The following is a 26676-nucleotide window of genomic DNA, read 5'->3' on the forward strand; positions in this document are numbered from 1 at the left end:
CGGAATTTTCTCGGAATATTTTCATTAATTCGAGGAAAAAGAATATCCTGTGCATGTATTTCTATTAATTTATATTGTTCCTCGGAATTTCCTCGGAATATTCCAAGGAAATACCGAGGAACTAGTGTTTGGGGTTTCAAAACATCAATTTTTTTTGCCGTATTTCATTTCTTATACAATTGTAATGCATACCATTGAAGATTCTTTGTATAGATGAGCATAAACCATGAAATAACAAATTTCAAAACGAATTGTAAGTATTCCCTTTACCGTTCATTAAAGTGTATAAGTGTTTCTCTTATGTTGTGGGGATTTCGTTCATACAATCGGAAAAGTGTTTATTATAGGGTAATGAACAAATTTTTGACTTCATAATGAACGTAAGACACTTAATAAGGGTTATATAGGTGTTATTCAAACCGCAAAACGTTGTTTTCGGTTTAAAAACCCTATTTCCTCGGAATTTTCTCGGAATATTCCGAGGGAATTCCGAGGAAACCCTTTTCTTCCTCAGAATTTCCTCGGAATATTCTGAGGAAATTCTGAGGAACTAGTGTTTGGGGTTTCAAAATCTCGAATGTTTTTTTATAAACGGATCAATCGATGTATTTATGTCCAAAAACGCATCGATCGATCACTATGATGGACCAAAGCGTAACAATGTGATCGATCGATGAGATTATCCCATCGATCGATCAAGGATATCAAGTGTTCCTCGGAATTTCCTCGGAATATTCCGAGGAAATTCTGAGGAACTAGTGTTTGGGGTTTCAAAATCTGGAATGTTTTTTTATAAACGGATCGATCGATGTATTTATGTCCAAAAACGCATCGATCGATCACTATGATGGACCAAAGCGTAACAATATGATCGATCGATGGGTATATGTCCAAAAACGCATCGATCGATCACTAGTTCGTCGGAATTTCCTCAGAATATTCCGACGGATTGATGTTTCCTCGGAATTCCGTCGGTATATTCCGAGGAAATTCCGAGGGAAATTCCGAGGATTTCATTTTCCGTCGGAATGTCCGTCAGAATACCGATGTTTTCTTGTAGTGATATACTGTATCTTAAGTCTTAATTTGTTGACGAGTGATTATTTTGTTGTTTATTTTTATTGCGAGGTTGTAGATGTGGCAAGTGGGTCAAGCATACCGGACTGCTCGCACGCATGTGGACCATGTACACCATGCAAGCTCGCTGTGGTCAGTTCCAAGTGCTCGGCCTCAGAGTCCGAGGCTTGTCCTGTCGTCTACAAGTGCTTGTGCAAAGGAAAATACTATCACGTGCCTTCTATCGCCTAACCCCTTCCTACGTTATATCATAAGCTTAAGAATAAGAGATACTAAGATTGTCTTTTGTTGCTTATTGTCTCAAGTTAGGTGTAGTTGTTTTGTAATGCCTGTAATAAAAACCAAGATTATGTCACGGGAAAATACCCTAGGATAGCACTAAAAAAGTTTCTATCACAAATATAGACTCAAAGAATCAAAATGATTAGACTCTAAGAATCAAAATGACCAAAATGTTTCATTAAAGAGATAAATATATATTTATACCCCTAGGGTTAACTAATCCAAACCTTAGGGTTTAGAGTTAAGGGGGTGGAGATTTGAGTTTGAGGTTTAAAATTTTATAATATAGAAAATAAATATTAAAAATTTGAAAATAAAAATTTTAAAAATAGTTTCAAAAAGTATTTTCGAATTACAAAAAGAAAATTAAAAAAAAAATTAAAAACAATTTCGAAAAAAGAAAAATTCAAAAAAAAAAATTTATAAAAAAGTTCGAATTTGAAAACATATAATCTAAAACAATAAAAAAAAAATTATTTTTTTTTATTTTTTATTTTCTTTTATTTTTTTATACATCTAGGGTATTAGTGTACTTTTACCTATTAAATGAAATATTTTGGTTATTATTCTGCTCGTGGTCTATTTTTGTGACCAAAACTTGAAAAATAGTCTATTTATGAGAATTTCCTTAGGTCATTTATCATAGAAACTAAAAAGGAACAAACTAAACGGCAGGAAAATTAAAAGCAGTGAGCACAAGAAGTGATGAATGTAAGATCGTTTGAACAGAACTCAGACAATAAGGTGGCCATTAACACAGTGATACTAATCTAAAATGAAATACAGTTTATTCCAAAAGTTCATTCATATCAAGATCAACTTTTTAAGCGTGAACAATGATATTAATTATTAAGGGATTACAGTTTCGACTCCAAACCTCATGATATTCGAAGAAAAATTACTTAGGCTTTTTATTACTCCATCTATTTCATATCAACTGTCACTCAATAAAACATTTAATTTGCATATTTTTTATATAAAACATCATTATCCATACACCTAACCCTATTTCAACCAATAGAAAAATAAACTAAAAAATAAAATTAATAAATTATGCATTGGAATTAGGGCTGGGTAAAAAATCTGAATCCGAAGAACCGAACCGAATCTGACCCGAAAAAGTAGTAACGAATCCGAACCGAAATTGATTAAATATCCGAACGGATTCAAAATTTTAGTATCTAAAGAACCGGAACCGAACCCGACCCGAACCGAAGTATTCCGGGTACCCGAATGTATCTGAAATTGATTTCTATACCCCCTTATATAAATATATTTTAGATTTAATGTCTATTAAAAACATCCAAAATATATAAGATATTTTTAAATTGTCCAAAATACTTGAAAATATATACTTATAATAAAAAAAAAAATCTAAAATAGCTAAAATATACTTAAAACACCAAAAATATTTAAAATATCTATTGATTATCTATCCAAATATTCAAACCAAATCAAATTATATGTTAAGTTTAGGTATTTTGACATATGTTATTCAAATTTATATGTAATATAATATTTTTTTATAGATTTCGAGAAATTTAAAGTATATAATGAATTTTAAAATTTTTAAAATAATTTTAATGGGTTATCCAAACTCGAACCGAACCTGCAAAGATCCGACGAACACTACAAGAAAACACATGCTTAACGAGGAAATTTAACGAGGAAAAACAATCCTCGTATATTTACGTCGATTTTACGAGGAACTTACGTGGAAAACTAAAGTCATCGTTATTTCCTCATAACGTAACGAGGTTTGGGGTTTGGGGTTTGGGGTTTGGGGTTTGGGGTTTGGGGTTTGGGGTTTGGGGTTTAGAGGTTTCGGATTTTAGGGATTTAAACATAATACTCGTTAATTCCACGTAAGCAGAACTCGTCGTAAACACCACGTAAAAAGATTTAAACAAAACACTCGTTAATTCCACGTAAGCCCAAATCGTCGTAAAGACCACGTATAAGAAATCGTCGTAAATTCCACGTAAGTATAAATCGTCGTAAATACCTCGTAAGCCAACGAGGAAATAACGACGAAATTTAAAAATAAAGATGGAGTTTGGAATATATGAAAATAAGGAATATGGAGTTTGGGGTTTGGGGTTTGGGGTTTCAGGTTTGGGGTTTGGGGTTTGGAATATGGGGTTTGGGGTTTGGGGTTTGGGGTTTGGGGTTTGGGGTTTAGAGGTTTCGGATTTTAGGGATTTAAACATAATACTCGTTAATTCCACGTAAACAGAACTCGTCGTAAACACCACGTAAAAAGATTTAAACAAAACACTCGTTAATTTCACGTAAGCCCAAATCGTCGTAAAGACCACGTATAAGAAATCGTCGTAAATTCCACGTAAGTAGAAATCGTCGTAAATACCTCGTAAGCCAACGAGGAAATAACGACGAAATTTAAAAATAAAGATGGGGTTTGGAATATATGAAAATAAGGAATATGGAGTTTGGGGTTTGGGGTTTGGGGTTTCAGGTTTGGGGTTTGGGGCTTGGAATATGGGGTTTGGGGTTTGGGGTTTGGGGTTGTGGTTTGGGGTTTGGGGTTTGGGGTTTGGGGTTTTGAGGTTTCGGATTTTAGGGATTTAAACATAATACTCGTTAATTCCACGTAAGCAGAAATCGTCGTAAACACCACGTAAAAGTATTTAAACAAAACACTCGTTAATTCCACGTAAGCCCAAATCGTCGTAAAGACCACGTAAGCAGAAATCGGCGTAAATACCTCGTAGTGTAAAAACTAGAAAAAAAAAGAAAAGGAGAAAAATACTAGATTAACATGTGGCAAGACTTCCAGCAATTATAATACGTAAGTCTCGCCCACATGAATTCTAATATCTTCTCCCTTTCCTATTTTTTTCAAATATTTATAATTTGAATAGGATTTTGCTGAGGAATGTGATTTGAGATAGGGTGTGATTTGGGAGTTTGTGTGTGGTTTGAGAATGAGAGTTGTGGGTATATTTATAGGAAAGCAAGGCTCGTTAATTCCACGTAAGCAAAATCGTCGTTAATACCTCGTATATAAAAACACGGGCCTTTGTGATTCTTCGTAATTTCCTCGTATTGAAAAACACGGGCCTTTGTAACTGCTCGCTATTTCGTCGTAACCTTACGACGAATTTGCGACGATACGTAATCTTATATATACCCCCGAGCGCTCACTCTTTCTTTCCTCTCTACTTCCTCTCCACTTCCTCTCCATTTCGTAGCAATGGTAAGCCTCTCTAATTTGGTTAGTTTAGGATAGATTAGGTGGTTAGTATAAGGAATTTAGATAGGTTTACGGATTTTATGTTATTTAGTGTTCATTAGGTGGATAATGTTGAGAAATATACTATTGATGTTAATTTTAAAATTTTAATTTTTTTCTCAGGTTTGAAAAGGAAAACTTACTGCCCATTACAGAGAGATCTTCGGTGAGCCGGGTAGTCGTTTAGACCCGGCCTCTTCTTCAGCCCCCGGTTCTTTGGGTCAGGAGACTGTCCCCGAGACTCAGTACACTCAGAGAGTCTCTGGGTCTACTTCTTCTAGTGCACCATCGGCTCCTCATGTGCCTTCCCCGATGGCTCATCCGACGATGCCTCCTCCTGTGCCTCCTCCGATGGCACCTCCGATGGCTGCCGATATTCATCCCGATTTGATGGTGCCTCCGAGTGCTCCTTACTCGCAGTACACTGTAGAGGACATTCTCCGTCTGCCAGGCAGAGAAGGTTTACCAGTCATCGACCCAGACCTACCGGACGGAACTTTGTGGTATGTTGCATTAATTTTTTTTTTAATTCGTTTAAAATTCTTTTAAAACATTAAAAAATAATTTATATTTTAAATTTATATTTTCCAGGTGGGGGGTTGATGGATGTCTTGCATCGGACGTAACCGACACGATCAAAGGTTACTTCTCCATGGCACATCCGAACTGGAGTAAGACGCCTCACTACGTCAGAAAGACGTGGTTCAAAATTTACGCTGTAAGTTTCTATTAATTAATTATATATACTTTAATTTTTTCATGATTTATATATATACTTTCTAAAAAACTAATTGTTAATTTATTTTTTCCAACAGCAAAAATATAATTGGGCCTTGGGGATTACTGAGAGGGTGAGGAAGAAGTTTAACGCGAAGGCGAAAGTTTGTTTGTTGGACACGGTCTCCAACTGGAAGGGTGACTGGATCGTGAAGGGATATGAGCGTGGCAAACCCGCTGAGCTCACCACGGATGTGTGGGATGGCCTCATTCGTTATTGGCGCCTTCCTGATTCCATTAGAATCGCCCAGGCTTGCTCTAACTCCCGTAACACGGTCGATGAGCACGGAAACGGGCCGATGCTTCACACTACGGGCCAAAAACCCCACGCCGGTGTCCGTTTGAAAATGGTAATTAAATATTTTATTAAATAAATTTTTTAATATATATATTTTATTCTAACTTTCTTAAATGTTTTTTAGGCCAAAGAGACGGGACATCTCCCGTCTCTTATGGAACTTTACGAGAGGACCCACAAGAACAAGGCGGGCGTATTTGTAGATGGCAAGTCCGAGCAAATCTACAACGACGTGGTTGCTCGGGTTGAAGACCGCCAGACTCAGCTGACCCAGCAGTCTACCGACGGATTACCCGTCACCTTATCCACACTTGAAGTGGATAAGATTTACAAGGAGGTAAATTTTCAAAAATTTTAATTTTTTATTATTCATTTAATATAACTTTAAATTTTTACTAACAATATTTATTTTTTGTTTTTAAGGTTGTACCTAAAAAAAGAGACGGACGTTGGGGATTGGTTCCGTCAACGATGTTCCGAGAGCAACGTCGTCTTATGGTCAGCGACAGGATGATGAAGTCACTGAGCTGCGTAGAGAGTCCGCTCAACTGCGTAACGAGTTGGCCGCGAAAAAATCTCGTATGGGTGGAGTCGAGGGCTTCTTGGACGTTATAGCGGCCACAAATCCGGAATGGGAGTCCATGTTGAGGAACATGCGATAGCAACATCCCATTCAAGGCGAGTCATCCGACGTACATAACGAGGCGGATGTTACGAGGAGTAGTGATGAATTCTACCAGGCGATGAACGACCCTTAGTTTTTTTTTTCCGGTTGTTGTATTATAAATTCAAAACTTATTTATATATAAAATATTTTCATATTGATTTATTTTTATTTTAAATTTTAATTTTATTAATAAATTAAATAATTTTAATTATTTTTTAATTATATTTTTAAATTCTGTAAAATAATAAAAACGAAGTAAATTCGTAGCTAATGTACGACCTATTTACGTAGAAACCTTACGAGGAAATGACGAGAAATAGTAAACGAGTATTTTACGAGAAAACATTTACGAGGAAATAACGAGGAAAGATAAACGAGTATTTTACGAGGAAATCCTTTCGTGGTCGTTACGTGTATTTTGCGAGGAAACACTTTCAAGGTATTTACGTGTAGTTTACGAAGAACTCGTTTCGAGGTATTTACGAGGAAATATAGCGACCTCGTTACGTGGAATATTGACGTGGTCTTTACGAGGAAATGATCTACTTCGTCTTTACGACGAAATATATTCCTCGCTAAGTTACGACGAATTAGCGAGGAAATATGTGTTACGACAGATGAGTAACGAGCAAACGCGGTTCCTCGCTAATTCGTCGTAAAGCCTCTTTTACGACGAACTCACGAGGAAAACCGCTCTCGTTAAGATTATGTTTTCTTGTAGTGGAATGGAGCTGAAATCTTTGACCCTGAAAATCTGAAATTCGAATAGATCCAAACCGAACTCGAATGGGTACCTCAACGCCCACCCCTAATTGAAATACTAAAACACTTATTTTGCACCGAAATTTTTTTTCTGCTAGGAAACGGACGGAGTATAAACTAAAACGACTTAAGATAATGTTGGCGAGAGAACAAATTACAAAAGTATAGTATACATAAGCCCAACCAATAAAAGCCCAGCCCAAACAAGATATGTTGTTTTATAAATAACGCTCTCCCTAGGGTTATTTAAAACTAATTTCTGCTCTCACCTCTTCCCGGGAAATAAACCCTCACTGTATTACATCTTCTCCATGACCAGTTGTAGCCAGAGAGCTAATTTATTGGGTAAACGAAAGCCGGAAGATGGTTTGCGGACCGAACCGGTTCTGAAGAAACATAAAGAAAAATTTGAGAAGGAGATCGAAGCAAGGGTTGGGTTGTTGTCTGATGAGGCTAATTCGGTATAATTTTCTGTAAGTTTGAATATTTTGTATTTATGCTTTATGTTGTTCAGTTAAGCATCTTGGTTTTTATATGGCCAGGTGACAGTGGAGACCGAACCTATTCTGAAGGGACATAGGGAGGAGAAGGAGACAGCAAAAGGATTTTCTGATGAGATCAAAGGAAGGGTCGAGTTGTTGGAGAATGAGGCTAGTTTAATCTCAGTTGAAGGACTTGATGAAAGTCCTGAGAAAGCTGCCGTAAGTATATTCTAATGTTTGTTGTATATTTTAATTCAATTAAGCATCTTCTTATTATCTCAAAATCTTGTTCCAATTGCTAACAGGAGACCTCTTCTTGTATGCAATTGAAGAAGGCCTTTACCACTTTTTTATGCTAACACATCTTGCTTTTAAATTCAGGAACTTAAAAAGACGCTCTTTGTTGCTCATCTCCCTCCCCAAACTAAAATATCAGATATGTAAGTAGCACCCTTCACTTGAACTAGTTTAGTTTCTCATACTGATGTATATATATATATATTTCATCCTCCAGCATCCGTTTCTTCAAAGATGTTGGACAAGTTGTTCGTGTTCTACTTCAAGCTACCCACAAGGGAAAGTGTGTGGGCGAAGGCTTTGTTGAATTTGCTTCTGCTAACCAAGCAAAGAAGGTGAGACTAGTTCATATTACTGATGCACTAGTGTTTACATATGATACATGTAGTTATTTGAATCTTTATATGCTCTAGGCACTGGAAAAGAAGAAGAACGAATATTTGCACAAACGCAAGATTTTCCTGGATGTGGCTCATAAGGGAGCTCTATGCCTTCCACCCAAGTATATTCATTTATATTTATGATTGCTAGAGTTTTGATGCCATTACTGGTGGTTACACTATTGTTTTTCTTAATTAGGTATTGCATAGATCACAAGGTTTGGTAAGTGATTTTACTATTTGCCTCTTTAGACGAGCACATTGGGTGCAGCTTTTTTGGAGATATCCACAAATGTTCTTTGATGTATTCCAGGTACCAAGAAGACTATCTTCAGCAGGAAAGCTTTAGGATACAAGAAAGTCCCAAGTTTTCGGAGGTACCTCTTCTTATTTTGCTACTTTTTGTTGTTGTGCAATTTTAAGTCATTTTCTCCTTAAGAGTCTTGCTAACGCACTTGCCTGTTAAATTCAGGAAGCTACGGTTCTCTTTATTGCCAATCTCTCTCCACAAACAACTAAAATATTACATATGTAAGTAGCACCTTAAGTTCCCACTTTCCTTCTCTGACCAAGTTTTCCGTGACTGATTTTCTACCATCTACTTTTACAGCATCAATTTCTTGGAAGATGTTGGAGATGTTGTCAGTGTTCGACTTATTGTAAACCACGAGGGTAAGCATGTGGGCTGTGGCTTTGTTGAGTTTGCTTCTGCTAACCAAGCTAAGAAGGTGATCAGTTTTTTTTCTAGTAATTATGAAACAAGTGTTAAAAGTATAAAAGTGGTTACTTGAAAGTACCATAGCTGATTAAATCTTTTATACCGCAGGCACTGGAAAATAAGAATGGTGAATATTTGCACGATCATAAGATCTTGTTGATGAAAAGACGTGATGAAACTCCCAATGTTTCTGAGGTACCTCTTCTTATTACCCTCAAAATATGTCACGCTTAGCCTTTAATAAAACAACTGTTGCACACAAAGTGGAAAGATCTCTTACTTTTGGATTAATCGTTAGATGAGGCTCTGCTTTTTATTGTTATATATGCAATTTAAGTCTTTTTTTTTCCTGAGAGTCGTGCTGATACACTTTGCCTGTTATATGCAGGCAGTTGCCACTGTAAGAAATAAGACGATCTGTGTTACCCATTTCTCTGGACAAACTAAAATATCAGATATGTAAGCTAGCACCTTAAACTACCACTTTTGTTCTCGTGAAATCTTTTTCATGACTGATATTTTTTTATCCTCCATTTTACAGCATCAATTTTTTCAAAGATATTGGCCAAGTTGTTCATGTTCGACTTATTGTAAACCCCAAGATCAAGCATGTGAGGCTTGGCTTTGTTGAGTTTGCTTCTGCTAACGAAGCAGAGAAGGTGAGAGTTTTTTTAGTAATGATGAAAATTATTTTAGTAGTCATTGAAAACTAGAGTAAACTTATGATGAGAATTATACAAGTCGGATTCCTAATTATATTTTTTTCTTTTGTAGGCGCTGGAAAAGAACGGCGAATATTTGTACGATAGAGAAATAGATAGAGAATAGAGAGGGAATCAATAATAAGGTCTTTGAGCCTATTTCTATCTATTGATGAGCAGAGCCGTGCCTCCATTGTTAAAAATGAAGCTTTCGCTTAGGGCATCAGTTTTTTTTTAAAATTAATTGGGCATCTTTTCTTAGTTCATCAGGACAACTTTTATTAGTTATTATTTTGATTAAATCATCTTTTATTAATTTTATTGTTTTAATCCTACATAATAGAGAATATATATATATATATATATATGTCAGTAATTTGGGTAAGCTTAATACAGACTACAAGAAGGTTGCTAAAAAACAAAACTAAATGAAGAAAACCATAGATGTTGATTGTTATGGTTATAATGGTCCAATGACTACCTAATGATATTCTGGTAGTTTTAATAGTAAAATAACCAAAATAAATAAATAAAAAATTGTTAGTCTTATAAAACTTAAGATAAAGAAAAAGATTAAGTAATTTTGGTTAAGTAAAATAAACAAAAAGATAAAAAAAAAATTGTTAATCTTATAAAACTTAAGATTAAGAAAAATATTAAAATAACTAAAAACATTTGAATTTTTTTTATTAATTTTACAGCAAAGAAAATTTTATATTTAGAACTTTAAAATGAACATTTTAATTGTTGATGTTTTAAAAAAATAGCTACGTAACAATAGTATTTTGTAACTGTAATTTAAAATTTTGGACATTTTGTTCTAACCACGCTTCTGTTAGTCACAAATGTTCGCACGGCTCTCTTGATGAGCCACAAAGTCAAAAGATGACGTCTCTGGGATGATTCTTCTTTTTGTTGTTATGCACATCAAATCCTCCTTTTCTCTTAAGAGTCGTGCTAACACACTTGGCTGTTAAACTCAGGATGTTAACTCGATGAAAACGACGGTCTTTTTTGCCACAGTCTCTATGAAAAAAGAAAATTGTAGCATGTCAAATATGTAAGTGGCACCTTTAATTTCCGCTTTGTTCTTGGAGCAAGTTTTTGATAGTTGATATTTTATCCTTTATTTTACAGCATCAATATCTTCAAATGTATTGGAGAAGTTGTTCGTGTTCGACTTATAGTAGACCACAGGGGTGAGTCTCTGGGCTGTGGCTTTGTTGAGTTTGCTTCTGCTGAGGAAGCAAAGAAGGTGAGAGTCATTTATAGTAATGATGAAAAGTATTGAAGTAGTCATTTGGGGACTGGTTTATACTTAGATGAAAAATATACGAGAGAAGAATGGTACTGCGATTAAAGTGATAAAATCTTTTATACTAGCAGGGTCGGGCCTGGAAAATATTGGTCCACAAGCAAAAAATTATTTTTGGCCCTTTTATTTCATAAAAACAGTGAAAATAATGAAAAAACAGTTGGGAGATTTGATCCCGGGTCCATTTCCGCACTGAGAGTAAAGTTACCAGTAGAGCTACATGATCTCTTTGTTTATTATTGGTCCTTAAAACATATATATTTTCTTTGGGCCCCAAAGCACATATTTGATGGGCTTCTATTCAGGTCCGGCCCTGTACTATAGGCTGTGCAAGAGAAGAGTGGTTGTGCTATTTATGTCAAGGTGGCCGAGAAAGCTCCATACTTTTTCCGACCCAAGTAAAGCGATTTTCCATATGGAAATTTGTTTCTCTAAACCTAATGCTATAGTTTTTATGCCATATCCAGAAAGATTAACGTTATCAACTTTTGTTAATTAGGTGCAACCTTGCAGACCTTGCGGAGAAGCTTTGGTAAGAGATTTAACTATTTACCTTTTTTGCTTTTTATTATCAAAACCACATTTGTGAAGTTTTTGGGTATATATGACAATGGTTTTTGATATTATTCCAGGTATGAAGACAAGCTTCGACGAGAAGGCTTTGGTTTGCCGAGCAAATCGGAGCTGAGGAAAGAGGAGGCAGTCTTCTGCGGTAATAAGATTACCTTCTCTGACAAAGACTGATCGAAGAAGAAGATGAAGTTCTTTGGTGTCTATAACTTGTGATACAATCCAACCTTTATATTTTTCTTAAAATATTTTCTGTGATGTAAGATTTCTCAGTGCCTCCAAACACAAGTCATGTCCTTTTGTTAGCAAAGACAGCAATTTCAAAGCCTTTGTACAAAACAAAAAGTTGGGTGATTACACTAGGCCTTCTAATCTGAATTTCTTGTTGCTGACATGTTTATTGTTTCCTAAATTCACAGTCGAGACTTGATGTATCCGACAAAAGAAGTCATTTGTATTGGGCTAATATGACAGACAATGGTATGTCCCAAAGTTTTTGGGAACAACTTTATGTATGTGTCAGGCTTTGAATCATGGTATCATTTCTCATCATCATTTGTTAATCCATAATTACACAACTAATATTTACATAAATGTTTTTATCACTAAAAGTAAGATAAAGGACTATATGCATGCATTCAATGGTGTTTGGCTTAGTATGACCAAAAATGTTTCAAACAAGCTTTTATTATATTCTCCTTTTCATCATTTCTGGCAAAATGCCATATCCAATATTCCTTCTTTTTTTTTTTGAAACACTGGAATAATATTCCTTCTCGTTGCCATAACTTCGAAATCCAATATTCCTTTTAAAAACAGTATTATTAATCAGAATTCAACGTTTTAAAAATGATTTAATTTCCAAGAAAGATTCCAATTAGCAAATGCACTTAAAAAACACAAAACATAAACAAGTCGAAAACAACAATAAGTCTCTCAAGTCTTTGCTTTACCCCACAACTGATCCGATTTATTACAAGACACCACCCAACTTCTCATCACTCCTATTGCGATCATCCAACAATGACGATGATTCTTCGTCCTTCCCAACTTTCCTCATCTCCAAACTCGTCATCCTCATAGCCCTCATTGCTTCTCCTTCCCAATCTGTCCTTGCCAAAACTGCATACAATATTGAAACTGCACAAGCCGCTTGGGCCGACAGCAACCCAAACCACAATCCACTAAACCCAACCTTCAACCAAAACGCTAGTCCAACAGCAACAGGCGTCCCAACAAAATAAAACGAACCAAGATTCACATGTGCCCCAATCGTTGGCCGGCCTGTCCCTCTTAGAATCCCGCAACCCGTAGTTTGAGGGCAGTTCCCTAGCTCGCAAAGCCCAACAATTGGCATAACCGAAGCAACCAACACCTTGAGTGGCTCGTAGCCAGTAAAAAGTCCTGCCCAACGCTCTTTTAGAACCACGGTCCAAGCCACATTGGATGCTCCTATTACAAATGCGCAAGCTAGAGCCACGTTTGCCGCTAGTCTCGCCTTGTATGGTCTACCTGCACCTAGCTCGTTTCCAACCTGTGAGAATATTAATGAAACCCAAAAGAAATCAAATCTTACAAGCTGGTTATTGAACTCAACCTTCTGTCACGTTCAAAGGAAACAGAGAAGGACAAGTGGGTTTCAATGAGGTTAAAGCGTATCATGAGATTGGCAACAAATAAATACACCATACTTGACTTCTTTCTTTCCAATCATTTATTTTATTTTCATGTATGTTTATGTCCAATCACGTGTCACGGTGTCACCTATTAATGGAAGGTGATGCAATTTTTTTTCACAGTGGAGTGATAAAGACAAGACACGTACCCGAGCAGACACGCATCCAGCTAAAGCCATAGGAACAGTATACATAAGACTTGTTGTCTGAATCAAAATCCCAGTAGCAGCCACAGCAAGCTTAGGATTCTCCAAGTAACCACCCATCACAATCACAATCTCATACCACCACCACTCCAAACATATCCCCAAACAACTCGGAACCGCCACTCTCATCAACGGTCCCAACCCTCCAACCAACTCCACCACCGTAGCCGCCGCCATAGACCCGCTAACTCTCTTCTGCAGCTTCCCACTAACCCAAACATAGCCCACCAGAAGCATAACCATAATCAAATTCGTCACAACGGAAGCAGTCGCCACACCAGGAACACCCCATCGCTTCACCATCACAAGCCAGTAGTTCAACGGCACGTGGAATGCCACAGCAGCTAACGTGCACCACATCATCGGTTTCGTCACCCGCTGTGACCTTAGATAAACCCGTAACGGCTGAAGCAGAGTATTAGTCAAAAGATCAGGAAGCGCGTAGTGGCAGTACTCTGCGGCTGTAGCGGTTATCCCCGGGTCTTGGCCCAAGAACAGCATGATGGGCCCGAGGTTGATCCATAACAGGCCGATGGGCACGGAGGCGATCAAGAGAATCATGACCATACGGTGGAGAGAGAGCGAGAGGAGTTCCCAGTTTTTGCTACCAAAGGCTTGGCTACATACTGGCTCGAGTCCCGAGGCGAGTCCTACGAGGACTGAGTAGCCTGTGATGTTGGTGAAACCGATTGAGAGAGCTCCTCCGGCTAGCTCGAGGCTACCGAGACGGCCGAGGAAGAGGACGGAGACGACGGCGCGTACGTAGACTAGACAGTTCATTGCTGTGATCGGTAAAACCATAGCCCAGAGCTCTTTTAGCTCCTCTATGACTTGAGGAAAAGTTGGATGTTTATAGGAAGAGAAATTGTCTGGTTGGTTTTGTTCCTCCATTGTTCTGAAACTGTGAAACAGAGCTCTGATAGTGTTGCGAGCTTTAAGGTTAAACAGAGAAGCTAGAAAGGTAAGGGAAAGAAAAGAAAAACGGATGAAATAATGATCAGTTCGTTTGTCTCCTGAAAGTGAAAGGAGGAAAACTGCAATAAATAGAGGAGAAAGAGTTCCAAGAAAAATATCATCATTTTAAAAACATTTAAGATTTGCCTATTCTAATATGCTTTGACATTTTTAAACAATTTTTAATGATTGATTCGATTATTATACACTTAACAATAATATATCATTTTTTCCCAAATATCATAAATCTCTTTTTCTTACGAGAATTATATATATATATATTATTTGAAAAGTCAGTTTTCTACGTGTGCGCTCACGTAATTATCACAATGGTTATTTACAAAAAAACCTTTGATGAAATAAAAATATTAAATCTTACCACTATTAAAAAAATCTTTCTACTTAATATTCAGTTTGCTTTTAAAATTTTATTTTCCTTATAATTGTGCAATCCAACATACCAATAATAAAAGTACTTAAGCAAATTTGAATTATTATGTTTAAGATTTTTTTAAATAAATTTCAGTTTACCATTTATAAATCTAAGATATAAAATTACTTAGAATTGATAAATTATTTTAATTATTGTAAATGTTAATTTACGAGCTTTCAAAATTTTATCTGTTATCTCTATACTTATCATTGCTATATTTTTAATATATTTTGGAAAATCAACATATATAAATTATCCTAAAAAGTCCAAAAATATTATTACCATCAAAGATGAAAAAATAAACTAATCCGATAAATAAATATCAAATTCAATTTGGCTTAACAGGAATTAAAATAACTATACTTCAATTTGAAAAATATATGTCACTAAATATACCCACAAAATTAGTAATTGGACTAATCAAATTTTTTATATCCAAAATCAAAGATCTAACTAAAAAACACATTAACAAATAAATATAAAATACGAACTAATTGCTACAATTTACTTCATTTGTAAAATATATGCATCAGATTTCAAAATATTTTTTTCATATTCATTTGTGTAATTTTGAATCGATTAACATTTTTGTTTAATTTTTCCAGTTTGATCTTCAAAATAATATATATATTATATTATACCATAATCTTAATAAAATATATTTACATATGTAAGAGAATAACCAATCTAAATGTAAATAACAAATAATTTTTAATATATTTAGAAAAAATATAATGGTTGAATTCGAAGAAATTGATGTAATCTAATACTATATCCAAGTGATAATTAAACCGGCTAGATGCTATGTATCCAAAATCACATGTATATTAAAACAACATAATATTATTAATATAAATTATAAAATGACTAAATTTCTTTAAAAGGATTTCTAATTAAAATTAAAAGAAAAGATACAATCTATGGATCATACAGTGAAACAACTTTTTCTAAAGATAGCAACATGAAGCACTTAAGCCAAAAACAAGCATAAAGATAGAAGAAAGAGCAACAGTTCTAGATGATAAACTTTAAAAGATGAGGGACTGAGAAAAAAAACAAATGATTTAAAAATGAAAATAAACTATTAATTTATTATTATAATATATTTATTTTATAAATATTATATCCGTACATGAGCACAGGAAAATCATCTTTTATATATATATATATATGAGATGAACGGAGTGATACATTATTTGGAAATCTATTTAAATAAACTAATTTAAGGTTTTCTAGAGCCTAACCTGCATTTGATTTTGGCGTATATATTTCCTCAATTTGCTAGTATTAATTTACAGAAACAAATTCTCAAATAAACATTGAGTGAATACTGACCTTTTTCCGTTGCATATTATTATTAAAATTTTAAAATAACATTAAAAGTTAAGAAAGATATACAAAATATGCATGGGGCCTTATGGTAGGGTGGTAAAGATTTTTTCTTGGGTTCATTCTTTAAAGTGAACATTGATTCACCAACCATTAATAGTTTGTCATCTCATATTCAGTTTTTTTTTTTAAAAAGAAAACAAAATAATAAGAATTTAAGTAATATTATGTTTTAAAAATATAATAAATAAAAAATAATAGTACCTGCAAAAGAACGATTTTAAAAAAAAAAAAATTAACGCCTTGGATAAACCCTAAACCATTAGGTAAATTCTAAACACTAGACCTTAAATGTTGTCAGCAAAACTCTAAACCCTAGGGTTTAGAATTTACCCAAAAGTTTAAAATTTACCCAAAGATTTATTATTTTACCCAAGAGTTTAGGGTTTACGTATAGATTTAAAGTTTACCCAAAGGTTTAAGATTTAGGGTTAAGTATTTTGTTGACGAGTTAACATTGTTAAAAATATCTAATCTATTAAAACTGAAGTACAAATATAATTTCACCATTAATCTTGCTTAATATTTACCTTCTATGCCACTGCAATTTTTTCTTACTTACTGGTTGGCCTGATCATTAAGATATTTCCGAAGCCCAATATCTATTATTTGATCCGAAAAATCATACTGTTTAATAAATGATACAGATCTGTTGTTGATATCACATGCGATATATTTTCCAGATTAACCCAAGATATTAACTGATATCCCAAAAATCTGGTCAAATATGTAAACAATATTTACACTTTCCAAAGTAGAAGACACACAATAAATCGTACGTATTAAAGTATTACGTAAATATTGTCAACCAATTTAAATTAAAATCTGCATATCCACCATATATGAACTCATGCATAAAGATTTCCTAAATTTAAGGTAGCCACTAATTGATATAATATATCCTAGAGCGTGATATGTTATCCCTTTCCTCTATCATAAAGGGTTTATTTATGAAATAACCAAAAAAAAAGGGAAAATTAGTTTTATAGTAAAATGGTAGAAAGAGAAAGGAAGAAAGAAATAGAGTTTTGGTTATTTAGTGAATTATAGTTTTTTTTGGTTATATGACCTAATTTTCCATCATAAAAATGTGTGGACAAAGCTAAACCCAATATGCCAAAATATATCCTAATTAATTACAGTATTTAATATATTTAATAAAACAATAATTTGCAAATATAGTATTATTTTGTTTTGTTTAGTCACATATAGATATTTAGAGGATAAAATATTCAAAAATTAATATAATTAATAATAATTCATACTATATTTGAAAAAAAAAACTTTTCAATATGTTGTTGGATTTTGAAATTAATTAACAAAAAGGAAGTGGTTAATATATGATTAGTATAATTTCATAAAAAAGAAACTGCACAAGTTATAAAAGTTTTGATAAAATATTATGAACAAATAAAAAACAATGATTGCAAAAAAAAAAACTAACAATATTGTTTCATTCGTGATAAAAATAAAATAAAAGTGATTACTTATTTGTTTCAGAATCAGTTAGACATGGACATCCAAGTATTCATTCGAATATGATTCGTAGGTTCTAAATTTAAATAACTATCGAACATATATATAAATTTCTAGAAGGGATTTAAGTCAGGAAATTATCAGTTCGAATAGATCTGTAGGCACCTAAAAATATCTAAATAAACTATGTGTTTAAAAATGTCACTCCGTTCCTAAAAGATCCATATTCTAGAGAAAAAATTTATTTCAAAAATATACATATTTTATATATTTCAATGTAATTTTTTTCAACTAATAATGAGAAATTGTGAAGTTCAAGAACACTAATTGCATTTCTTAAAATCTTATTGTTTTAAAATATAGGAAATATAAAATTACAAAAAACTATGCATTTATAGCTAAATTTTAATATGTTTTATTAAAAAAATGTGAAAATTCTAAAACATATATCTTTTAGGAACGGAGAGATTAATTTATATTTAAAAAAAATTCAAAACTCGCGCGGGCACGCGGGTCAAAGTCTAGTTTCCTTTCTTTTGGCAGCTATTAGTATTTTTATTTATTTTTACATTTTTATTATGACTTGGCAAATTATTATTATTTTGTTTCTTTTTTCAAAAACGGAATATGAAATGGGAAACTATTATTGGCCGGTGAACTCAAGAAAAATTTGGTGGTAAAGGAACGAGTTTGGAACGCCAACATGTTTCAGGTTTGATATTTACGTAAAATTTAGTCATATTGTTCTGGACACTCACATAAATATGAATCTTTGCTTTCTGCACGTTAATTTAAATAGACGAAAAGAGAATCTATCCATGAGTTATATCTTCTGTTTAGTCTGAATTTTTTCATATGTCTGGAATACCTCCAAATTAATACCAAAAAACGTATACATAATATGAACGTACTTTAAGAAAAAAATGAGCCTTCAAAATATAATTACAGGCTTAGATATTCCTTTGTTGTCTTAGTTTAATGGTCTCATCTGACCATTCATTTAATCATTTCACTTGCATCATAGTATTTTTTTTGTTTGTTGAAATTGAAATACAATTTTGAAAATTCGTGTATAGAGAAAGCCATGCATGTATTTAAACGTCAAAGATTATAATACTTGTACCATCTAAGGAGATAATGTACTCAAATGAACAGCAAGAAAATATGCTAATAGATGCAATATGGTGTAGTAGATTAGATACTATAAATGCTATTAAAGTAAAAATAGAGTCGGACAAAATAATGTACTAAGAAAACAAATATTGATATCTGCTGTTTTTATGTTGATCTTGTGCCGGTAGAGAATAAAGAAAACCAAAAATGATGGGGTGCCTGAGTGAACTAAGGGGTGAAAGGTATGAGAAACCAATTTTATTTTATTTTTTATTGTTTATAAGATATTATTTTAAATTCAGCATACTGATTAAAATAATATTGCAATTTCCATTGTGTTTTAGTTGTTGGGTTTTTGTGCTATCTTTGATAAGGATCACACTCAAACTTTTATATGTACTACACTTGTAAACAATATAAAACAAAAACAGAAAGATAGGATGATGAAATGTTACCTATTAAATAAATTAATAATATTAACAAATCTACGTTACATATTTAACGCTATTTTACTATATTTTAAAACATTTAAGCTAGCATTAATTATTAATTTCATTGAAGTAGTATAACAGAAAACGTATCACCATGAATTTAATGTTAGTCTATGTCTGTGTTATGATTTCATATAAAATCATAACCATCAACAAGACATTGTAAACTGCGATGTATATAGATGCAGCATGCTCTGATGTAATTTACAACCTGGTTGTGCCATGATTGAAGACTAAATTGGGTGAATGAGAAACGCTCTACCCGCACGGTACAAGATTAAAATCATGGGTGAGACAATCAGCATTATATCATGCAAATCAACGGTCATGCAATTGCATGAGTATGTAGCCAAAAGGTATTCTAATACATAATATAATTACAAAATTATGATTTTAAGGTTAAACATTTTGAGAAAAAAGTTTGAAAACAATAAGATTAAGGACATACACCATAAATAGCTTATGAAAGACTAAGAAGAATATGTAGTTAGAGGCAGATAAAAAACTTACTAAAGATCTCTAGTTGTTGGAGAAAAAAAAAAGAGATCTATAGTTAAAAATATTTGTAACATCTCTATATTATAGAGAAAAAATAACATTTTTAAATACAATAGAAATGACATTAACACCATTTTTTTTTTGAAAAGTATAGAGATATCTTTTTTTTTAACACAAAATATATAGAAATATCTTGAAAATTGTTTAAGGGATGAAACCTTCCCAACCTTTACTTCCTTAAACACCTACCATATTTAAGATATTTCAACATGCAAAACTAACATTCGATTCATAAAAAACTGCTATAAATACCAAAGAATGAAAAAATAGTGTGTTCAAACATAAAAAACAATGGGTGTTAAATGTGAATGAATTTATTCGCTTGGAACCTTGGACGATGGATTATACATTTTTTTGCACTTAATCATTCATATTCAGTCTAATAACATAATTTATTTTCTTTTCATTCTTACTCTGTATACTGAGTATCAAACATTTTTTTTTTTTGTCAATGAGTATCAAACATTTATATAATGGATTTTTTATAAATTAATTGAAGAAAAACTATTTATGTCTTTTCTGAAATCATAAATTCAATTTTGAAAACCAATGTCTTGTAAAATGAGAAAAGGTTATTTTAGTTAGACATTTTTGGTAACCCGACTTGTGACATTGATAGAGATTATTATTAATATTAAATTTAAAATAAATTAAGTATTTAAAATATATAATATTAAAATCATAAATTATATTACCAAAAAAAACATTGATATAAATTCTATTTGTCAACAGTCATTTTTTTAATCTAATTAATGATATTAATATGATTTATTCTAAATACTTAATTTATTTTAAATTTAATATTAACTAGATCTCGACCCGCGCAACCGCGCGGATTTTTGTTTTCATTTATTTTTATATAAATATTTTATTTTTAATTCTAAATTGGTATATATTATAATATATATGTTCCAATCAATTTTTAAAACATAATAAGTTTACGGTATATTTTTTTATTGAATAGATTGTTTCAAACTTTCACATGTATTTGTATCTTCTTCTATATATATATTTTCGGATTATTATTTCATTATTAAAATCGTAACTATATATATAAAGTTTAGTAAAATATTGTTTTATTGTCATATTCAAAGATATTGTAACATTTCACAAATTTAGAAAGTTTTTAAAAAATTAAACTTCTCGCTTCATAGATTTATATTATCGAGTAAATAATTAAACATTTAGTTTTTGTTTAATTTTTAAAATAAACTATATAATTTAAAAAAAAATTTCATTGTTTTAAGGTAGTAAAGATTAATCATTGTTAGATAATATGATTTTTGTTATTTAAAATTTTTTTTTATAATTTTAAAAGTTAACATCGCCAAATATTTAAATATTTAACATATGGAGGTATAGTATTACAACATTAAATTATATTTATTTATTTTATACTATCTATTAATCCAGTGAATCATCTATTGTTTAAATCCAATTATTGATAGCCTAATAAAAATTTCTAGTAGGTCCAAAATTTAAATGATAAGATTAGAGATTAACTGTAACATGATTTTTTAGGAATAGGTCTATTAGGTCAATTTTTAAAAAAATCACACATGAATCAAAGTTGTGACTTCTGTTTTAATATATAAAAGATAATAATTTATATCAATGCCTTTTTTAAACCACAATTTATATCAATGTCACAAGTTGGGTTACCAAAAATGTCTGACTAAAACATTTTTTCTCATTTTACGAGATGTTGGTTTTCAAAAACGAATTTATGATTTAAAAAAGACAAATTTAAAAATAGTTTTTATTCAATTAATTTATAAAAACAAAATCCATTATATAAATGTGTGATACTCATTATATAGAGTAAGAAGGAAAGAAAACTAATTCTGTTATTAGGCTGAATATGAATGATTAAGTACAAAAAAAATTAGAATCCATCGTCCAAGGTTTGCAAGCGAATAAATTCATTCATCTGCTTTTGCTGCTTGAAGCATCTACAATGGGAAAATGAAAATCTAACAATGAAGATCTATAGCTAGTGGGATTCAGCCTATGGTTCCGACATATATATTGATCAAAATTTTCACCATCCTGTTCTAGAAAAAATATATATATATATATACCATCTTGATTCAACTGCTAGAAGACAATCACTTACTTTCAAATGTTATTGTTTTCCTACTAAAATAATGGTGTGTATCGAATTAATAATTTAAGGTTTTAGTCAAAATATCATATTATTAAAGAAACTATCGTTATCAATACTTATGTTTCCAAAAAAATTGTATAACTTTTTAGTTATGTTAGCACCATTTTTAAAATAATTGATAAAATAATTCCAATATATTAATAAAGGATCTTGCTTATTCGTCTAATCAAAATTTTTATTTAACATCAAACTTATGTTGCTTTGATTTTTTGAATAAAATCTGCAATACAACACTACAGAAATATGCTTAATAAAAACATTTTCATTGTTGAAAAACTAATGAAAATCTCTTTCGTAAATTTAGCAGTATGTTATAATAATTTGGATAGGATTAAATAATAAATTCTTTTAAAATATGTCAGTAATAAAAGGATAAATGTTTCTATAACTTCTCATAAGTTTTTGTATTTTCTCATTTAAGAAATTGTTCTCTCCTTCTCTACTACTTTTTAATATTTCTTCTTTTTGATTAATGAAACACTCACTCAAAAACTCCCCATAAAAATGGTCTATATGTCACTAGTCATCACAAGACAACACCAACTAATTTGGTGTTAATGATTATATTTATATGTTAACAAAGACTTGAATATGCATGTACGGCTACCTATAAACCCAGTAGTGACAACTGACGTGTCCGATAATACGACACGATCAATATGCTTCTTAAAACATCACTAACACTTAATTAATATGTTTTCTTGCTTTATAGGCATTTATTTACGTTTCGGCTTGTCGACTAAAGTATATAGAGTTAATTAAAAACACCCTGACGAAAGCATGTGTCTTCCGAATTCAACATATATTATATCGTCAAGGTCTCGTACGTCATAAGCCGGCTTAGACAGTGAATGTGACCACTCCGATACTAATAATATTTAAAAGCTCGATTATTATTTAAAAAAATTAAAATTCATAATAATAAAATATATCTAGGTTAACTTAAATTTATTTTCCATTTATTGAAACTAGTTTTATCACTAAATATCATATGATCTTTAATAGTTCTCTCGAATTAAAAATGTATATTTTGATCAAACTTCTTAAAAAATATCATATGGTTTTTAATAGTTCTCTCGAATTAAAAGTGTATATTTTTATCAAAACAGAAATTTGCTCAAGTTGCCCTATAATAGGTTAGCTGGCGCTGGTCATAACGAGAGAGAGAGATGCCTTGTGGCCAATTCGAAGGGGTTAAAGTTCCACAATTATATTGTGATGCCTGTAATTATTATATTTCTCTAATCAATCAAACAACAAATTAAAATGTCATTGCTTTCAGATATAAGTTTCAACCACCAAAAATAAAGTTTCAACAACAATGCTACCTCCGTTCCCGAAAGTAAGATGTTTTAGATTTTTTTCTTGTTCCACAAAAATAGATTTTTATATTGTTAAGGTATTTTTTTATACTTTTGAGGAACATTAATTGAGAATATTTGAATTGATTAAATTTCATTGGTGGAAAGTTATTGAAAAGTGTATAATAAAGTAAAAAATAAATTAAATTATAAATATTTATTAAATTCTTAATAAACGTGCATACTCTAAAAAATCTTACTTTCAGAAAGAAAGAGAGTATAATTTATAAAATAAGATGCATTCCAGAAGTAATAATTGACTATATATTTTAGGGAAGAATCTTGGATAGGGAGACGGCAAATTAAAATTGGTAGTGTGAGTGTTGTGAAATGCAGATTGTATTATCAGTATCACATAAATTTTCTACAGGGATATATTACATATTTTACGAGTGGCTAATATGCAATAAATAAGTATCGTTATAAAACAACGGATGCGTGTCTATAATATGCGATAGATGGCAGACAACACATTCATTTTGTTTTAAAGCTATGCGTTTTAAGAAAGTAGATTCCTATATTTTGGTACAATCATTTTACCGAGAATTGGCTTAATGTTTTGGTACAATCTTATTCTTCTAAAAGTTTATTTGCAAAATAACCAAAAAAATGGAATTAGATTTGTAGAGAGAGATAAAATGAGGACAGAGAATGAGTACATGCTAGTATTCTCCTATATATAACATATTGTCCTTCATTATCATTTTGAGCTTTTAGTATTTTCTTCTTCAGTGACTCTCCTGTATATGTTATTTTCTAATGAAACTTTTGTTAATTGTTCAATAGGATCTTTCTATTAACTTTGCTTCAAGACAACTAAGTCAGAGAAAGAATTAAGTATCAAAAACTAAAGATAAAGTATTCTTTTTGGTCAGATGCTGCACTTACAGAAAAGTTTCGCTATAGTCTCCACTCACCAACACAACATTTACTCCCCAAACCTATCAAATAGCTTTGTTTATATGTTACGTTGACTTTTTTTCACCCTGCAATACAAAGACATAAAACACGTTAAAGTCTTTAAAATCAAGAGGTTTACGAAACAATATAATTAATTAGTCTATGTATTTGTTCAGATTACCTTCTTGTCACTAAAAAATGATTCCAGTTCACCAAATTCCGGGTTGAATTTCTTCCAGGTGTGGATTGCTTTCACTTGGATGTACCAGTTGGTTCTGTAAGGTTTCAACTCTAAAAGGTACAAAATTTTCTGCATTCCTATCATTCTCGTGAACCAAAAAGAAATTCTGTTTGTGTGGATGACTGTTTGACCTTCGTAGTATATATAGCTACGAATAGATAGGTTCTGTTAGAATATCCAGATTATTTTTATTGTGTTTTTCAATCACATAATAACAATTTAAATCACTTTGGAATATTTTAGTTAGGAAAGAGGATGTATCGGTAGCCAGGTAGATAATAAGATATATTCCGTTACTAAACTAAGTGAATAATTTTGTTTCGCATAAACCTCGTTAGGAGGGAGGATATTTTGGCAGTATGTTTAAGGTTTAGTTACTAATTGGTGATTGGTGAATAAAGAATATTACTTGGCATATCCTTCGTTATTGATTAACTTAATAATTTGAAACTTTTATTGATATTGGAGTTTTTTTTTTTTTTGAATTTGGTGGTTTTATATTTCGAGTTTGAAATTGGAAAATTGCGGATTGATTTTTTACTTGGCATATACTTCGTTATTGATTAACAAAATATTTTTTAAATATAAAGTATAAAAAAGGATTTAGGTTTTATGGGTTCATTTGTATCTAATACTATACATATAAAAATGAAAGCTTACAAATATATAAAAATGAATCTATACTATTATCATTACAAGAAAACATATTTTTTACGATGGCAGTATTCGAGGTTAATTCGTCGTAAACGGGGTGTTACGACGAAATTACCAGGCCCGTCTTTTTTCACTTACGACGAAGTTACCAGGCCCGTCTTTTTTCATTTACGACGAAGTTACCAAGCCCATCTTTTTTCATTTACGGCGACATTACGAGGAATCGATTTAACCATTTACGACGAAGTTACCAGACCCGTCTTTTTTCATTTACGACGAAGTTACCATCCCCGTGTTATTTTTACAAGGACTTTACTACGCTTAACCCTAAACCCCAAGAATGAAATCTCTAAACCCCAAAGTCACATATCATCTAACATCATCATCATCTTCTTTACTTCTTCTTACTCTTTCTCCAACTTAAACCTTAAAACTCCAAATAATTTTTTAAAATCTAAAGAAATACATATTATATAAAACAACATTTGTTACACATACATTAAGATGATATAAAAACAATATTTCCTTAAACAAACATTACAATAGAGAAATACAATATTTGTTACAGATATTACATCACTCTAAATCGTTTTCTTTCTCATCAATATTACATCACTCTAAATCGTTTTCGTTCTCATCAATATCAGTACAATCATCAGCGTCGCTTCCCTCGAACTCGTTTTCACGTATTTCATCTGTCGCATCTTCGGGAAGATCTTCATATGGAAAGTTTTCCGGGTCGATCAAAAGGATTTCATCAGTTTGTTGTTCAGGTACCTCAACTTAAGTGATAGCGTCTTCTTCTTGCAAAGGCGGTTCTTCTCAAGCAACAATGCGTCCACGAGGTGTAATTTTGATAGCAACTAACCAGTTTATCCCGGAAGTTCGAAGACGAGGATAAGGAAGGAAGCTAACTTGGTCGGCTTGTGAAGCTAAAATGAAAGGCTCAAATTTGTTGTATCTTCTCCCAAAATTGACATCCACAACACCAAATTTGTTATACCGAATCCCTCGGTTTACAACAGGATTGAACCATTCACATTTGAAGAGGACGCATTTTAGCTTCAATAACCCCAGAAATTCTACTTCAATAATCTCCTGCAAGATCCCGTAAAGGTATGTTTCACCTTTCACATATATTCCGTAGTTACACGTTGCCCGATGTCTCCCATACTCGTATGTGTGAAAGATAAATCCTCGTGTGAAATACATAGGTGATGTTGTGACCTTTGCTACTGGACCTTGAACCAAATCGTGAAACCATACGGGATAATATGGATCGTCATAATCAACCTGCAAAAAACATATATTCTTAATTAATATTGAAGTATCAAAAAACTTGCTTAATTAATATATGAATGAGATATATTACGTACCTGTGATTTTAACCACTTGACAAAGTGCTTATCTTTCCGTGTGTCCACATCAGTTGCAGATATTCCTGGTATTGATTCTTCAACTTGAGATACAAACATGAT

General features: G+C 32.1%; 3 protein-coding genes and 1 long non-coding RNA gene across 4 annotated transcripts; 3 read left to right on the plus strand and 1 right to left on the minus strand.

The window, feature by feature from the left end:
* Nucleotides 1-7010: 7010 nt before the first annotated feature.
* On the plus strand, nt 7011-8014 carry LOC111198328. Its single transcript, XM_048748437.1, has 2 exons — nt 7011-7577; nt 7659-8014. The coding sequence occupies exons 1-2, from the start codon at nt 7428-7430 to the stop codon at nt 7830-7832; spliced, it is 324 nt and encodes a 107-aa protein (XP_048604394.1). The 5' UTR covers nt 7011-7427; the 3' UTR covers nt 7833-8014.
* LOC106410967 (nucleolin 1-like) lies at nt 7832-10524 on the plus strand. The gene is made up of 12 exons (XM_048748844.1): nt 7832-7840; nt 7980-8038; nt 8113-8230; nt 8309-8397; nt 8475-8498; nt 8589-8652; nt 8748-8806; nt 8886-9003; nt 9102-9188; nt 9382-9452; nt 9535-9652; nt 9768-10524. The coding sequence occupies exons 1-12, from the start codon at nt 7832-7834 to the stop codon at nt 9819-9821; spliced, it is 870 nt and encodes a 289-aa protein (XP_048604801.1). The 3' UTR covers nt 9822-10524.
* Nucleotides 10525-10675: 151 nt separating this feature from the next.
* LOC111198327 lies at nt 10676-12247 on the plus strand. Its single transcript, XR_002661683.2, has 3 exons — nt 10676-10754; nt 10832-10949; nt 11334-12247. It is a non-coding gene; the product is annotated as an uncharacterized LOC111198327 (long non-coding RNA).
* Nucleotides 12248-12448: 201 nt separating this feature from the next.
* On the minus strand, nt 12449-17175 carry LOC106421384 (protein DETOXIFICATION 54). Its single transcript, XM_013862236.3, has 2 exons — nt 13405-17175; nt 12449-13113 (listed from the first exon to the last, which is right to left on the minus strand). Exons 1-2 carry the CDS (start codon nt 14350-14352, stop codon nt 12553-12555), a joined length of 1509 nt encoding a protein of 502 aa, XP_013717690.1. The 5' UTR covers nt 14353-17175; the 3' UTR covers nt 12449-12552.
* Nucleotides 17176-26676: the final 9501 nt, after the last annotated feature.

Source organism: Brassica napus, chromosome C2 (genome assembly GCF_020379485.1).
Source record: "Brassica napus cultivar Da-Ae chromosome C2, Da-Ae, whole genome shotgun sequence".
In the NCBI taxonomy this organism is placed as follows: domain Eukaryota; kingdom Viridiplantae; phylum Streptophyta; class Magnoliopsida; order Brassicales; family Brassicaceae; genus Brassica; species Brassica napus.